Here is a 15292-nt window from a genome sequence, read left to right on the forward strand (position 1 = left end):
AAAAATAAGGGTGAAAAGATAAAAAAAAAAAAAATATGAGAAGGTTGAATTTTATTTAATTTTTAATAAGTTTTAAAACAAATCTTTTTACATAATATTCAATAATTCTGATGTTGTTTTATATTGTTGTTGTTGTTGCTGTGTAATTCTTAGTTTTTTATTAGAAGCGAATCCTATGTAATGTGATTAGAGGCAGGTGGGTGTGGTTATCTGTTCAGGATGTCTCCACTTTGAAATGAGGGATTAGTCTCTATATAAGCATGCCTCTTCATGAAGTTAGATGTATACATCTTTTTTCTCACAATTATACCTGAAGAAGGCTGAAGGATAAAACATTGGAGCCAAAATGCGTTGTATAATTAACCATATTTTAATGTACAAATAAAATATCGCTTTACTTATTTGTATATTGGTCCAGTCATATGACCAAAAATCATCCAATATGTTCCACCATTGGTAGCAGGAGCGCCGCAAGACTGGTAATTGCCTTTGGAACTTCTTTAACTAAGTGGACCTGCTGGAGGGCTCCTCTATAGTATCCAGTGCGATTGCTGCATACTGCACCATAATCCTATTGGAAAGTGGATCAACTCCTCTTGGATTATTCCAGGCTTTCTAACCTCTGAACCAGGTGAGAGTTCCACTATTTCAACACCTTTATATATAAAAAACTCACTACACTCAGATTGGCGCCGCGTTTGTCTCTTTCTATGTTACCCTGTCTCCAGGGTATTTTTTTTTGTCTGGAACAAGATGAGAAGGCTGGAAAACTAAAAAACAAATGACAACCGGCTCAGACTGCTAGCAGACCAAGGTTTCAATAGGCAGAAAGTTAGCAATGGAAATGCCCATTGCTCCAGCACACCTGGTCTGTGTCCAAACCATTCCTGGCCACAAGAGGGAGCCTCACAGCAGCAAAAACATAACTGACATTCACAACAGTACCCCATCCTTGAGGAGGGGTCACCGAACCCTCACCAACGCCACCGGGTCGCTCAGGATGAGCATGATGGAAGGCGCAAACCAACCTGTCTGCATGAATATCAGACGCCACAACCCAAGAGTTATCCTCCTGCCCATAACCCTTCCATTTCACAAGGTACTGAAGCTGCCGCCTACAGTGACGGGAATCCAGACTTTTTTCAACCTCATACTCCAGATCCCCTTGTACCAAAACAGGGTCAGGAGGCGCTGCTGCAGGAACTGTTGGCTCCACATGTCTCTTCAACAAGGACTTATGGAAGACATTGTGAATCTTAAATGAGGCAGGCAGAGCAAAACGGAAAGATACAGGGTTGATAATCTCCGAAATCTTATAAGGTCCAATAAATCTGGGATAAAATTTAGGAGATGGAACTCTCATAGGAATATTTTTAGAGGACAACCACACCATGTCTCCCACTTTAAACCGGGGACCAACAATTCGACGCCGGTTGGCAAACTTTTGGGCAGTTTCTTGGGCTTGGAACAATTTATCCACTACCTGCCCCCAAATCTGCTACATTCTGTTTACCACAGAATCCACCCCCAGACAATCAGACGCCTCAAGCTGCCCCAAGGGGAACCTGGGGTGATACCCAAAATTGCAGAAAAATGGGGACACCAATGTGGTAGAGCTATAGAGCTAGCCATATTGTTAAGAGCAAATTCAGCCAAAGGCAAAACCTAAACCCAATCATCCTGATCCGCAGAAAAAAAACACCGTAAATAGGTCTCCAGGGTCTGGTTAGCCCTTTCAGTCTGACAGTTGGTCTGAGGATGAAACGCTGAGGAGAAAGACAGCTGAACACCCAATTTGGAACAAAAAATCCTCCAAAATCTGGATACGAACTGCACTCCTCTGTCAGAAACAATGTTTTCGGGAATACCATGCAAACGAACAGCATGTTGGAAAAACAAAGGCACCATCTCTGATGAAGACGACATCTTAGATAGGGGAACCAAGTGGACCATCTTGGAGAATCTATCACAGATCACCCAAATCACAGTCATTTTCTGAGAGACTGGAAGCTCTGAAATAAAATCCATAGAGATGTGTGTCCAAGGTCTCTTAGGTGCCGGCAAAGGCAATAATAGCCCACTAGAACGTGAACAACAGGGCTTGGACCTAGAACAAACTCCACATGACTGCACAAAACTACGGACATCCCGGGACAGGGAAGGCCACCAAAAAGAGTGGCTCACAAGATCCCGAGTACCAAAAACGCCAGGATGACCCGCCAAAACAGAGCAATGAACCTTAGATACAACTCGGGTTCCCCATTGGTCCGGGACAAACAGTTTCCCCGGCAGACATCTCTCAGGTTTATCCCCCTGAAATCCCGCCAGTGCCAACCGCAGATCAGGCGAAATGGCCGAGAGAACTACACCATGATTCAGGATAGTAGACGGTTCGGCAACCTCCAAAGAGTCAGCACAGAAACTCCTGGAAAGGGCTTCAGCCTTAATATTCCTGGTGCCTGGCAAGAAAGAGACCACAAAATTAAACCGGGTAAAAAACAAAGCCCACCTGGCCTGCCGAGGATTCAACCTCTTGGCAGATTCCAGATAGGTAAATCAGCAATCCCAAATAGTTAAGACTCCACCGGTTGTTGGTGATTTATCAGCAATAGATATTTTTGAGCAGTTGGTAACAAATGAACTTAGGAGTCTGTCTGTGACTGATACCTTCTCTAAATATAATTTGGACAGCTTGGAAATCCAGGCCCTGAGAAATTTGGAGGGCGACGACCACATTGTCATAAAACCCTCGGACAAGGGTGGCAATGTGGTCGTCATGGATAAGGATAAATATGTTTATCTCTGTTTTGGACTTTTGAGCGACAGGGATGCCTATGAGGTTCTTCCAGGGAACCCCACCAAGACCTATATGGAAGAACTGAAAATAATTCTGGATGAGGGGTTGTCATTGGGAGTCATTGACAGGTCGGAATATGAGTTTCTGTTCCAAAAAAATCCTGTCATGGCAACCTTCTATTGCCTCCCAAAAATACATAAGGGGCTGGTTCCCCTGAGAGGAGACCGATCGTTTCGGGGATTAATAGCCTCACCCAGAACTGTGGAATTTACCTCGATAAAATCTTGAGACCTTTTGTTTTGGCCCTACAATCTCATGTTCAGGACACACCAGACCTTCTACGCAAGTTGGAAGGTATCACCGTTCAACCTAATGCTACTCTCGCAAGCATTGATGTTGAGGCTCTCTATTCCTCCATCCCGCATGAAAAAGGGATGGAGGCGGTGAGATATTTTCTCTCGACAAGAGGCATTCAACATCAACAATATAATGATTTCGTTTTGAGACTGCTCAATTTTTGTCTGACCAAGAATGTTTTCCTCTTTGATGGCCGTTTCTACCACCAGCTCAGGGGCACCGCGATGGGGAGCCCCTGTGCCCCATCATATGCTAACTTGCTCCTGGGCTGGTGGGAGGAGACGATGATTTTTATACATGAGACAGAGGAGGTTACACAACATTTCGAAATCTGGGCCTGCTACATAGACGATATCCTGGTGGTGTGGAATGGTGCAAGGGACGATTTGTCTAACTATGTAGCAGGCCTAGACATGAATAATATTGGTCTAAAATTTACATCGGCTTTTGAGGAGGGTAGCTCTCTCCCCTTTTTGGATGTACTGATTCAGAAAGATGCTGTAGGAAATTTACAGACTTGCACCTACTATAAACCGACAGCTTCTAATTCCCTACTTCTGTGGGACAGCAGTCATCCGAAGCATCTAAAGAGGGGCATACCAAAGGGACAGTTTCTTCGGATTAGAAGAAATTGTTCCAAAGAAGGAGATTTCCAGGCGCAGGCATGTGACCTGGGAGCCAAATTCCAGGAAAGGGGGTACCCCAAGACAATCATAAAGAGAGCTTACGAGGTGGCTAAGGAGAGACCAAGAACTGAACTTTTGATCCCTAAAAAGAAAATGGAGACCCAGGATGGAGTAACAAGATTTATAACTACATTTGACAATGGTGCGGGAAGTGTACGCCGCATACTGGGTAAACATTGGTCCATCTTACAAATGGACAGGGATTTGTGTCCAATTCTCCCGAAGAGACCACAGATTACATACAGGAGACCGGTTGGTCCATAGCCATTTTGTGCGTTCAATCGACGACAATTGGCTGACAAGAGGAGTTAAGGGATGTTTTAAATGCTCAGGCTGTATTGCTTGTCCTGTCATTCAGACTACTAGGACTTTCAGAAGCAATGTAACCTCCAGAGAGTATGTAATCTGGCACTTTATCAACTGTCGTACACAGGGGGTCATTTACAAGATTGACTGTGTCTGTGGCCTCGAATATATCGGGAAAACTATCCGTGAGTTTAGACGGAGGATAGGTGAACATCTCGGTGACGTTGAACATCGTAGGGACACTGCGGTGGCCAGACACGTCACCGAAAAACATGGTGGAGATGTACGTGTTTTGAGGTTGATTGGAATTGACAAGGTTTTGAGACCCAAAAGAGGAGGGGATTGGGATAGACTCATCCTGCAAAGAGAGACAAGGTGGATTTTTCAACTAGAAACTCTCTCCCCCAAGGGTCTAAACGAGCAGTTACTTTTCAACAGTTTTATTTAGCCTCCTGTGGACGGTGTTTCCCTGCTATCTATATTATCCTCATACCCCTTCAGTGCCTACCAAATGGGACTTTGGGATAAATTATTGTTTCTGCCCACTATAAATTACCATTTTGGTCATGGCTTAATGTTATGTCCTAGAGTCACGTATCGCTAATTACACGTGTGTACTGTCATATTGTGCGGCCACGTACTATTGTGGTATAGAATAACACTGTGTGGACCTAAGTAGTCCCAAGGGGTTTGACTTGTTCTTTAAACTTGTGTGGTTGCTGTTGGGAATAACTTCTGATGCTGTGCTACATGGTCTTTGCACCATTCCCCCCTGGGGAAACGGAATTTTTTTAAATCCTCGGTGTTAGCTAGTGGAATAAAGCCTGAGTTCCAGAGTGAAACAACTGCCACTTGCACGGTGCTGCATGATTCACAAACTGCAGTCTAGGAAGCAGGCGATGATGCCTCCTGCTCCCAACCTACTTTTGGTCAGATGCAATCATCATCAACGACATCAGCTTCGATGTCCCAGCGTGGAGTTCATTTGTCCATAAAACATACATTTCTGAATCATTTGAATAGAATTTGAATAGAGGGCCACTGGAGCTGGTGGTGTTGGTGGAGGAGGAGGAGGAAGAGGGCAAGGCCAACATGCAAATGGCCACATTGGCAATAGCACCGTAAAGTGTTATGGAGTACGTATTCCAACTTTCACACTAGTGATATAGGGGACGCAGAAAACTGCAAATGACTGCCATCACTCCCCAATGTATGTTACAGGGCCCACCTAAGAGCCCTAAGAAGTCTGAGATTTGAGAACAGCCAGTGGCTCTTAGAGGGCCACTGGAGCCGGTGGTGCTGGTGGAGGAGGAGGAGGGCAAGGTCAACATCCCAACGGGCACATTGTAGCTGGCCTTTTAAAGTGCTGTCAAATATGTCCTAAAAAAGGAGGTGTGAGAGAGACACCAATATAATGTATAGGTTACAGCCCTTTCTAATCAAAAAAGGAAAAATGTAAAAAACTAAATGTGTGAACATATGCTAAAGTGTTTTTTTTCTGACAGGTCGGGGCTTGATTTGACGTTTTATTACATTTATTAGTCACTATTATTATTATTATTATTTATTATTATTATAGCGCCATCAATTCCATGGCGCTTTACATGTGAAAGGGGTGAACATAATAGGGACAAGTACAATAATCAAACAATAGAAGACATAGACAGGTACAGGAGGATAGAGGTCCCTGCCCGTGAGGGCTCACAGTCTACAAGAGATGGGTAAGGATACAGTAGGTTAGGGTAGAGCTGATTGTGCGGCGCTGTATCAGACTGAGGGTTACAGCAGGTTGTAGGCTTGTCGGAAGAGGTGGGTCTTCAGGTTCTTTTTGAAGCTTGTCAAGGTAGGTGAGAGTCTGATGTGTTGAGGCAGAGCATTCCAGAGTATGGGGGGAGGCACGGGAGAAATCTTGGATGCGATGGTGGGAAGAGAAGATGAGAGGGGAGTAGAGAAGGAGATCTTGTGAGGATCGAAGGTTACGTGCAGGTAAGTACCGGTGTTAATGTTGGCCATAAATTTACTTTGATGCAATCTAGTCATGCATCCCTCTTAAACTGTCTGCAGTCCAAATTATGAGTCACTTGTGGTAGCATGCATACCACTTTCTTTCACCCACACCAGAGACGTACTCAGATATGAATAGAAAGTAAGACTATTTTAATACGGAAGTTGTACAAATATTTAAACGGAATTATTGGCTAGGTGCCAAGAATACGTAACACGTCTCCCATTGGATAAAGTAGAACAGCTTATTCTGTGATATACAATATACTGTAATGTGCTTGGTTCCTCATTTATATTAAGCAATGTCAGCATGATTCACTCATCACATGAATAGCCCAGACTGTCTGAGTCTTATGTCCAAATGCAGAACTAGGTGGGGTACACAGTCTGAAACAGCATCTTAAATCCTGGCTTTTGGATATCTTCATATATACTCCTAATAGTTCATAATCTTGTCCTTAACACCGGGAGACTAGGTCACAAATGTAGGGAGGAGACAGGTTGTGGGTGGCTTTGTATGTCATGGTTAGTGTTTTGAACTGTAGTCGTTGGGCAATAGGAAGCCAGTTAAGGCTTCCCACTAGAAACTGTTTCTTAGCAATTTCCCCTCTTTTACTTTGGTTTGAGAGCTGTTCTGGCGACTACGTAAACGTTGTTTGGGCTCTCCATATAGTGTAGATTTCTTTAGGTTTTTTTGCACCCAGTTCAGACTCAGTATGGTGTTCCAGACGTTATTTTTGATTAATTACTAATAGATCACAGACTGAACAGACTGACTGAGTCAACAGTGTGATCCAGCAGCAAAAAAGCAAACACCATCCTAGGATGTATTAACAGAAGCATACATTCTAGATTAGGTGAAGTCATTATCCCCTTTACTCCTCTTTGGTCAGACCTCATCTGGAATATTGTGTCCAGTTCTAGGCACCACATTTTAAAAAAGACATCAATAAACTGGAGCAAGTTCAGAGAAGAGAGACCAGAATGGTGACTGGTTTTCAAATCATGTCCTATGAGGAACGGTTACAGGATTTAGGATTGTTTAGCTTGCAAAAGAGAAGACTCAGAGGAGACCTAATAGCTGTCTACAAATATCTTAACTAGGGATGATCGAATGCCTCAAATATTCGGCAACGCCCATATTCGCCGAATAAGTCGACGTTATTCCACTATTTGCGAATAGTCGATGCACAATGTAAGGGCAGCGTCACACGCTACAATATATCGGGCGATATGTCGTCGGGGTCACGGCGTCCGTGACTCACATCCAGCATCGTTAGCGATATTATAGCGTGTGACAGCTACGAACGACTGTGAACGAGCAAAAATACTCACCTTATCGTTGCTCGTTGATACGTCGTTCATTTTCATAAAGTTGTTCCTCCTTCTGCGCGCCGGTTGTTCGACGTTCCCGAGGCAGCACACATCGCTCCGTGTGACACCCCGGGAACGATGAATATCTCCTTACCTGGGTCCCGCCAGCAATGCAGAAGGAAGAAGGTGGGTGGGATGTTACGTCCCGCTCATCTCCGCCCCTCCGCTTCTATTGAGTGGCCACTGTGTGACGCCGCTGTGATGCCGAACGTCCCTCTCCCTTCAGAATAAGGATGTTCGCCGCCCGCAGCAAGGTCGTTCGGGAGGTAAGTACGTGTGATGGGGGTAAACGACTTTGTGCGCCACAAGCAACAAATTGCCCGTGACGCACAAACGACGCAGGCGGGTGCGATCGCACGATATATCGTCCCATGTAACGCCGCCCTAAGTCTATGGGAAACTCAACTAGTTGCCGAATAGCAACTATCCGGGCTTCCCATAGACTTACATTACGCATCCAATATTCGCATAGCGGTGACCTATTCGTCTTATATCCGCGAAGCCGACTATTGCCAAATATTTGTGATATTCGATCATCCCTAATCTTAACCTGTTCACAACCTCGGGCAGTAAAGTTATGTCCTATTTTTACGTGACTTAATGACCAGGGACGTAACTTTACTGCCTAAGTTCATTTGATTGCCGTGGCCATAGCAACGACTTTCAAATGATGTCCCCTGCTGTTTCTTACAGCAGGGGACCTTTGCTTGACCCCCAGGGGCTTTGGCATTATCACCCCCCATCGACGATCGTTGTGATTGGTTGTTCAAATCTGAACCGCCAACTACATCGATCGCACTGGTTTCGGCTAAAACAATGCCTGAATCAGTGCGATCCTGTGAGATCCTGCTATGAGGTGCTGTAGCAGATCATAGCAGGAGATCAAACATGGTGCCCCCCAGCCCCTGCAGCACTGATTGTAGCGATTTCGCGTCATAGCTCGATCGCTCCAATCAGTGTGCAGTGTGGCGGCCTGATCTGGCTTGTGTCGGCTTGGGAGCCCTACCTCAGCATGTCTGCAGCATGAACCGGCTGGCACTTCTAGTACCACGCCACCACTTCTGACGCCGCTGCTGCTGCTTTCTAGTTGCCGCTCCTGCCTCCCCCTGTGAGTATTACACGCTCCCCATGATGGCCCCTGCGCGCTCCCGTGATGGCCCCTGCACGCTCTCGTAATGGCCCCTGTGCGCTCCTGTGATGCCCCTGACCATGCCGATGTATCCCCCTGCTGATGTACCCCCCCTGCGATCTGTCTCCCCCGCGATCTGCCCCCGTGATCTCTATTCTGCTCCCATTCTTCTGCCTCTGATTCTCCGATCTCCCTCTCCCCCTCTCCATCTGCTGTCCCTCTCCGACGTCCCCTACCTGCTTTCATCGGGTCGTCCGAGCTCTTCATTGGTCCGATTACATCTGCCTCCATCGCTGGGTCCTTCCTGGGTCTTCAGACATAAGCTGTCCAACTTCCTACCTGCTGCTCCTGTAATAAGCTGTCCACTTGCTGCCTTCTATTCCTCCTGCAGTTCCTCTGGTCAGTGATCCTCCTGCTAATCCTCTGGGTACTGTGAGTATAAATTTTTTTATGTATTACCTGTATCTTTTTACACCTCATCCGTCCGTGTGTCCCGCCGAGCGCTGATCAGTGATGCAGATAACGTATCTGCATCTGTGCTCAATTTTTGGCAGGACTTTTTTTTTGTCCATATCTGTCATCATTTTTTTCATTTCATCCGTGTGTGCGCCCTGCAGCGGCCGAGCACTGATCAGGGATGCACATAACGGATAGGCATCCTTGCTCAAATTTCGTCGTGACTTTTTTTTTTCCGTCCCCCCGTCGTTTTTTTTTTGTATCTCATCCGTCCGTGGGTCCTGCAGCAGCCGATCAGTGATGCACGGCGTCTATGCGTTTGAAAAGTCAAATGGCGCTCCTTCTCTTCCAAGCCCTGCTGTGCGCCCAAACAATTGATTTCCACCACATATAAGGTATCTGCGTACTCAGGAATAATTGCTGCGTTTTATGGTGCATTTTTTGCTGATACCCTTGTGAAAAAAAGCTACCTGTTCAAGTAACAGTTTTATAGTAAAAAATATATATATATATATATATATATATATATATATATATATATATTCATGGCTCAACATTATCAACTTCTGTGGAGACCTTGGGGGCTCAAGGGGCTCACCAAACATCTAGATAAATTTCTTGAGGGGTCTAGTTTCCAAAATGGGGGTCACATGTGGGGGAGCTCCATTGTTTAGGCACCTCAAGGGGTCTCCAAACCCGACATGGCGTCCGCTAATGAGTCCAGCCAATTTTGCGTTCAAAAATTCGAATGGCGCTCCTTCCCTTTCGAGCTCTGCCGTGCGCCCAAACAATTGATTTTTCCCACATATAAGGTATCAGCGTACTCAGGAGAAATTGTACAATAAATTGTATAGTGCACTTTCTCTTTTCTCTCTTGTGAAAATGTAAAGTTTTATGGCTAAAGTAACATTTTTGTATAAAAAAGTAAAATTTTCATGTTTTCCTTCCACATTGCTTTGGTTCCTGTGAAACACCTGATGGGTTAATAAACTTCTTAGATTTGGTTTTGAGCAGTGTGAGGAGTGCAGTTTTTAGAATGGTGTCACTTTTGGGTATTTTCTGTCCCTTAGGCCCCTCAAATTCACTTCAAATGTGATGTGGTCCCTAAAAAAAATGGTTTTGTAAATTTTGTTGGAAAAATGAGAAATTGCTGATGAACTTTGACTCCTTCTAACTTCCTAACAGAATAAAATTTGTTTCGAAAATTGCGCTGGTGTAAAGTAGACAAGTGGGAAATGTTATTTAGCAACTATTTTGTGTGACATATCTCTCAGATTTATAGGCATAAAATTTCAAAGTTTAAAAATTGCAAAATTTTCACCAAATTTCCGAAATCTGAGCGAAATGTGAGCAGTGACATCACTCGGTTTATCTGCAGTCACATCTAGAGGTTCCCACAGTACCCCACTGGTGACCTTAGGTAAACTGTTCTCAGGTGACCTCATTGAACTCAGGCCGCTTTCACACATCCGGCTGTTCTTCACTTTGTTGGATCCGCCGCGCTCCTGTACAGTGTATACAGTTCAATGGTTGCGCAACAAGCTCCGGTCATGTGCTGTCATGTGACCAGAGCATGTGACCCGGAAGTTGTGGCGCTGCTACTGTACTGAATCATACTGTACTGGCGTGCGCCGCATCCGTGAAACCGGCGAAAATCCGGAAGTGTGAGAGTGCCCTCAGTGACTGAGTTCAATGAAATTTGCATCACCTGGCAAAAAAACAGTTTTTTTTGCCAAGAGATGCAGATATGATGCTGAAATTTATACACCAAATTCCTGCCCCAATACTGCATCTCCTGGCAAAAAACGCAGTTTTAATGCATTATTTTGCCAGCAGATGTTGAGTTAGTGCTGAAATATATTCACCAAATTCCTGCACCAAATCAGCATTTCATGGCAAAAATTGCATCTAAACATGAAGCGATATTAATGCAGCTTTTTCCCAGAAGATGCAGATTTGGTGTAGGAATTTAGTGTATAAATTTCAGCATCATGTCCTTAATATAATCTCCACAAATGATTATAAAGTCTTAACCATAGAAAAGTAGCCCCCACAATGTGTCGCTCACTGCCTAGATGGATCTTCGATGTGTGTTTCACAATGTTACATTACCGCTTCGTCAGGGAGAAGTATGGATCGTCTGTAGGACCTTAAGTCCCCTGTCATGTGACCGGATTGGATGTTATACTAAAGGACCTGGCTGCTCGTACAACCAATCCAGAGCCGCCACATTCGCGCTGCGTGTTCAGCACCCAGGAACACCCACTCTGGCCCTCAAGGAAGTAAAATGGAGAGTGCAGGTGGCACTATAGAGACGCAGACAGCATGTGTGATTCCAAGTAATCACAGACGCTGTCACACAGGGTGAGGGCGTGGTCTGACTGCAATTAAACACATGCCAGGCCTGCCGGTGGGCGGGTAAAGCAGTAAGTATGTATAAGAGTAGTGAGCAACCATGGAAGTTGGGTGACAGCCGCGCAGGAGATTCTGTAAGTATAACGCTCCTGCTTTATTCCTTATTTTCTTTCTTTTTCCTTTATTTGTTTAAATTATACAGGTACCTGAATCAGAGTAGTTACACGGAGTTCCCTGAGAATATCTTATGTATCCGATACGGACCCCGAACTTTACAGTTCAGGTTCGCCCATCACTTAAAATATCATTATAGTAATGATTTTTTACTTGACCCAAGGTGGAGCAAATTGTTAAGGGATGGAGAGAGTGTCACCATTTTAATTTTCGCATTCAGGCATCATACAATTTAGAATCTGCTCTACTAGTGCTAAAGATGATTATTGCTCTTCTGTATCTAAGTAACAGCATAGAGAGCAGAAGCAGCATAGAGAGCTTATTTAGCAGTTTTGGGCATTGTAAGGCTATGTGCCCATGGGGAAAGTGTCCTGCGGATATATCCGCAGGACATTCTGCAGGAGCTCCCAGAAAACTGCAGCACAACTTTGTCTGTTTTGCTGTGGATGTATTGCGGAATTTCCTGCGGATATGCTGCGGTCATTCTGCATTGAGGATACAGTACCATGGCTTCGGCACTGCATCCTCAATGCAGAACAAGTGCTGGAGTGATCAGGGAGTTCATGCTTACCTCCATCACGCAGCACTTCACTTTCCGTCCGTGTCTGTCTGCACTCTGCAGGAGATGGTTGGCGGGCCTGAACCAGCGCCAGCTGTCACATGACCGGAGCTCGTGCAGGCCCCGTCCACCTCCTGCTTCCTGCTCCTGGCTACACCGTGCTCCTCTGCACCGGAGGAAGTGACTCCAGTATCTTCAATCAAGGCAGGTAAGTATAGGATCGTGCGGAAAAATCCATAGGAATAATTGACATGCTGCAGATTTTTCCGAAGGGAAATCCGCACTATTTCCGGTGCGGAAAAAAACGCAGCATGGGCACAGCAGTTCCAAAATGCTATAGAAATAGCTGGGGACCTGCTGTACTGTGTTTTTTGAGAAATCCGCGGAATTTCCGCAAAAAAATTGCAGCAAATTTTCTGCAGCGTTGGTACATAGCCTAACTGCGAATCAAACGTTAATAGTGTGTGATTCACTAGAAGCAGTAGCATGTGTCTGTGTCTCTTACTTGCACTTTGCTCCTTCTAACCCTTCCCCCTCTCCATAGACCTTATGGAGAACTATCTGATTCCTCAGTGTACTGTCAGTCTGCCTTGTCTTGAGCAGAACAGATTTTAGCTATTTTTCCTAGTGAAGGATAAGTTCAAGAGGAAAGGAAAAAAGCATTTGGCTCATAGGTGTAGAAAAAAAGCATATTTCTCTGATAAGATATATTACAAAGCTTCTACTATTCGTTTGTACTATTGATTTATGCAACGTTTATTGAAACAGTAACATGTTTTAGAAAAACTTTGTGGCAATGTCTAACCTTACTTTCTCCTTTTTTTTTCTCCCCTTTACAGTGGCACAGACTTCCTTAATTGTGCAAAATATTTGCGTTATAATTTGTGGAATGATCCTGATGGTGGTTTTCTTGTACAAGACCGAACTTTTGTCCATGTATCAAGGATGGCTCTTGGTTAGTTACAAATATTGACAAGATTACTATTCTATAACTGTAAAATGTATATCAATTTCTATTAATATCTCCACTCTACAAAATTGAAATTTCAAGACAAAGAAGGATAAGTCGTGGAATTATAGCAATCAGGACTGTTATGCAAATAAAGAAATGTAAATAACATTTTGAAAATATCTCGATTTGTATAAGCACAACACTGAAAAGCTTGCTTTTACATGCCTTACCATAATATCAATGAGGTTATTCATGGTTGTCTGAGGAATATTTTTGCCACATTAAATGTACTTGAGTATACCAATCATCAAGATCCACTGTGGGCAGGTCCCTTGGGCAATTTCCAACTAATGACATCCCACATGTGCCAGATGGTAGATAAGTTGTGAAATGAGTAGATAACCTGCAGGCTATGGTATCATGTTTAAGCAATGCAGGCTGCTCACGGTAGCACTAGGCACATGAAGCATAGTGTGTTGGAAAAAAAAGAAAACAATCTTTGTACAAATAGCCATACCACTGGTTGCATTATTGATTCACTTTATACTGCAAGTGAAATTAGATGTTACATACGAATCCTGGGGTGTCAAACGCTGTCTACAAAGGCCATTAGAAGGTATTTGCACAACATTGCAGTAACAAGCATTCCATTGACCTCATGCCACCCCTCTCAAAGCCTATCCTCTTTTGTTTTGGACTCAATGATGGCCAGAGATTATCCTGGAGACTACATGGGAATCACCATTAATAGGCCTTCAAAAGGGAACCTCAAACCGTTTCTACTCTCGGGACTAGAGTGTGGGGTTAACATAATGTAAAGTTGAAGTATCCCTCTAGTATTCAGTACATGTACACGAGCAGCTTGGTACACTAGCTTATATAGGTTTGGTTGTGGATCCAGTTTAGGCCAATTCTCCAAACTGTTTCAGGAGCCTGTTTTTCAACCCGAAAATGCCAAGCTGCATGTTACTGATGCTACTGTGAGCAGCCTGCATGGCCTAAACGAGCTGCCATAGCTTAGAGAGTCTCAAGTGCATTCAGCATGGCAGACCATTCCACAGAAAACCATTAACCAGTTCAAAAACAAGCTATTTATCCTCATTGTTGATTAGGCAGATACCGTATTTTTCGCTTTATAAGACGCACAAATTTGGGAGGAAAATGGGGGGTGCGTCTTATAATCTGAATATAGCGGTACCTGGGTGTCCTGTCTGTGCGGCGATCGGGCGGCCGGGTGCCTGTGGCTGCGTGCAAGCGGCCGGGTACCTGTGCTTGCGTGCGGTGGCAGCCAAATACCCGTGGCTGTGTGCGGGCGGCAGCCGGGTGCTGTGTGCGGGCGGCAGCCGGGTGCTGTGTGCGGGCGGCAGCCGGGTGCTGTGTGCCGGCGGCAGCCGGGTGCTGTGTGCCGGCGGCAGTCGGGTGCCCGTGCGGGCGGCAGGCGGCTGCCGCCCTCACACAGGCACCCGGCTGCCGCCCGCACGCAAGCACAGGTACCCTGCCGCTTGCACGCAGGGTGGGCGGGTAGCCTGCTGGCGGGGCGGGCGGCTGTGCAGCAAGTTGCCCAGTTTGTCCGCGGTCCCACTTTCAAATGATGGCGCCGTGCGCGTGCGCAGATGGAGCTCTTGGATGAGAGCTCCATCTGCGCACGCGCTGCTCCGGGAGTCAGCGCGTGCGCAGATGGAGCCCTGGGATGAGAGCTCCATCTGCGCACGCGCCGGCTCCGGGCGCCATCACTTGAATCGGGACCGCGGACACACTGGGAAAACACCGCATCGGTTTGCTCCACCACTGAGCCGTCATCGCCGCTGCCACCACTGAGCCGTCACCGCCGCTGCCACCACTGAGCCGTCACCGCCGCTGCCACCACTGAGCCATCACCGCCGCTGCCACCAATCAGCCGTCACCGCCACTGCCACCACTGAGCCCGCGGCTCCTGCCACCACGGACGCCACCACTGCTGCCCCCCTTCGGTAAGAGAACACCGGAGTATAAGACTGGCCCCATTTTTCTTTTTTTTACCTTTTTTTATGTCAAAATTTGGGGTGCGTCTTCTAATCCGGTGCATCTTATAAAGCGAAAAATACGGTATATATACAGCTCTGGCAAAAATTAAAAGACCACTGCAAAATTTTCAGTTTTTCTG

The 15292-nt window shown here is 45.5% G+C and overlaps 1 protein-coding gene across 2 annotated transcripts in view; it reads left to right on the forward strand.

Annotated features, from left to right (window-relative positions):
• Positions 1-15292, forward strand: part of SLC40A1 (solute carrier family 40 member 1) — a 353113-nt gene that overhangs the window by 218966 nt on the left and 118855 nt on the right. For both annotated transcript variants that reach the window (XM_075317736.1, XM_075317735.1), the window contains exon 4: positions 13037-13152. In XM_075317736.1, the coding sequence (XP_075173851.1) occupies positions 13037-13152 (116 nt within the window). The remainder of the gene's footprint in view (positions 1-13036; positions 13153-15292) is intronic.

This window comes from Anomaloglossus baeobatrachus, chromosome 7 (genome assembly GCF_048569485.1).
Source record: "Anomaloglossus baeobatrachus isolate aAnoBae1 chromosome 7, aAnoBae1.hap1, whole genome shotgun sequence".
NCBI lineage: Eukaryota > Metazoa > Chordata > Amphibia > Anura > Aromobatidae > Anomaloglossus > Anomaloglossus baeobatrachus.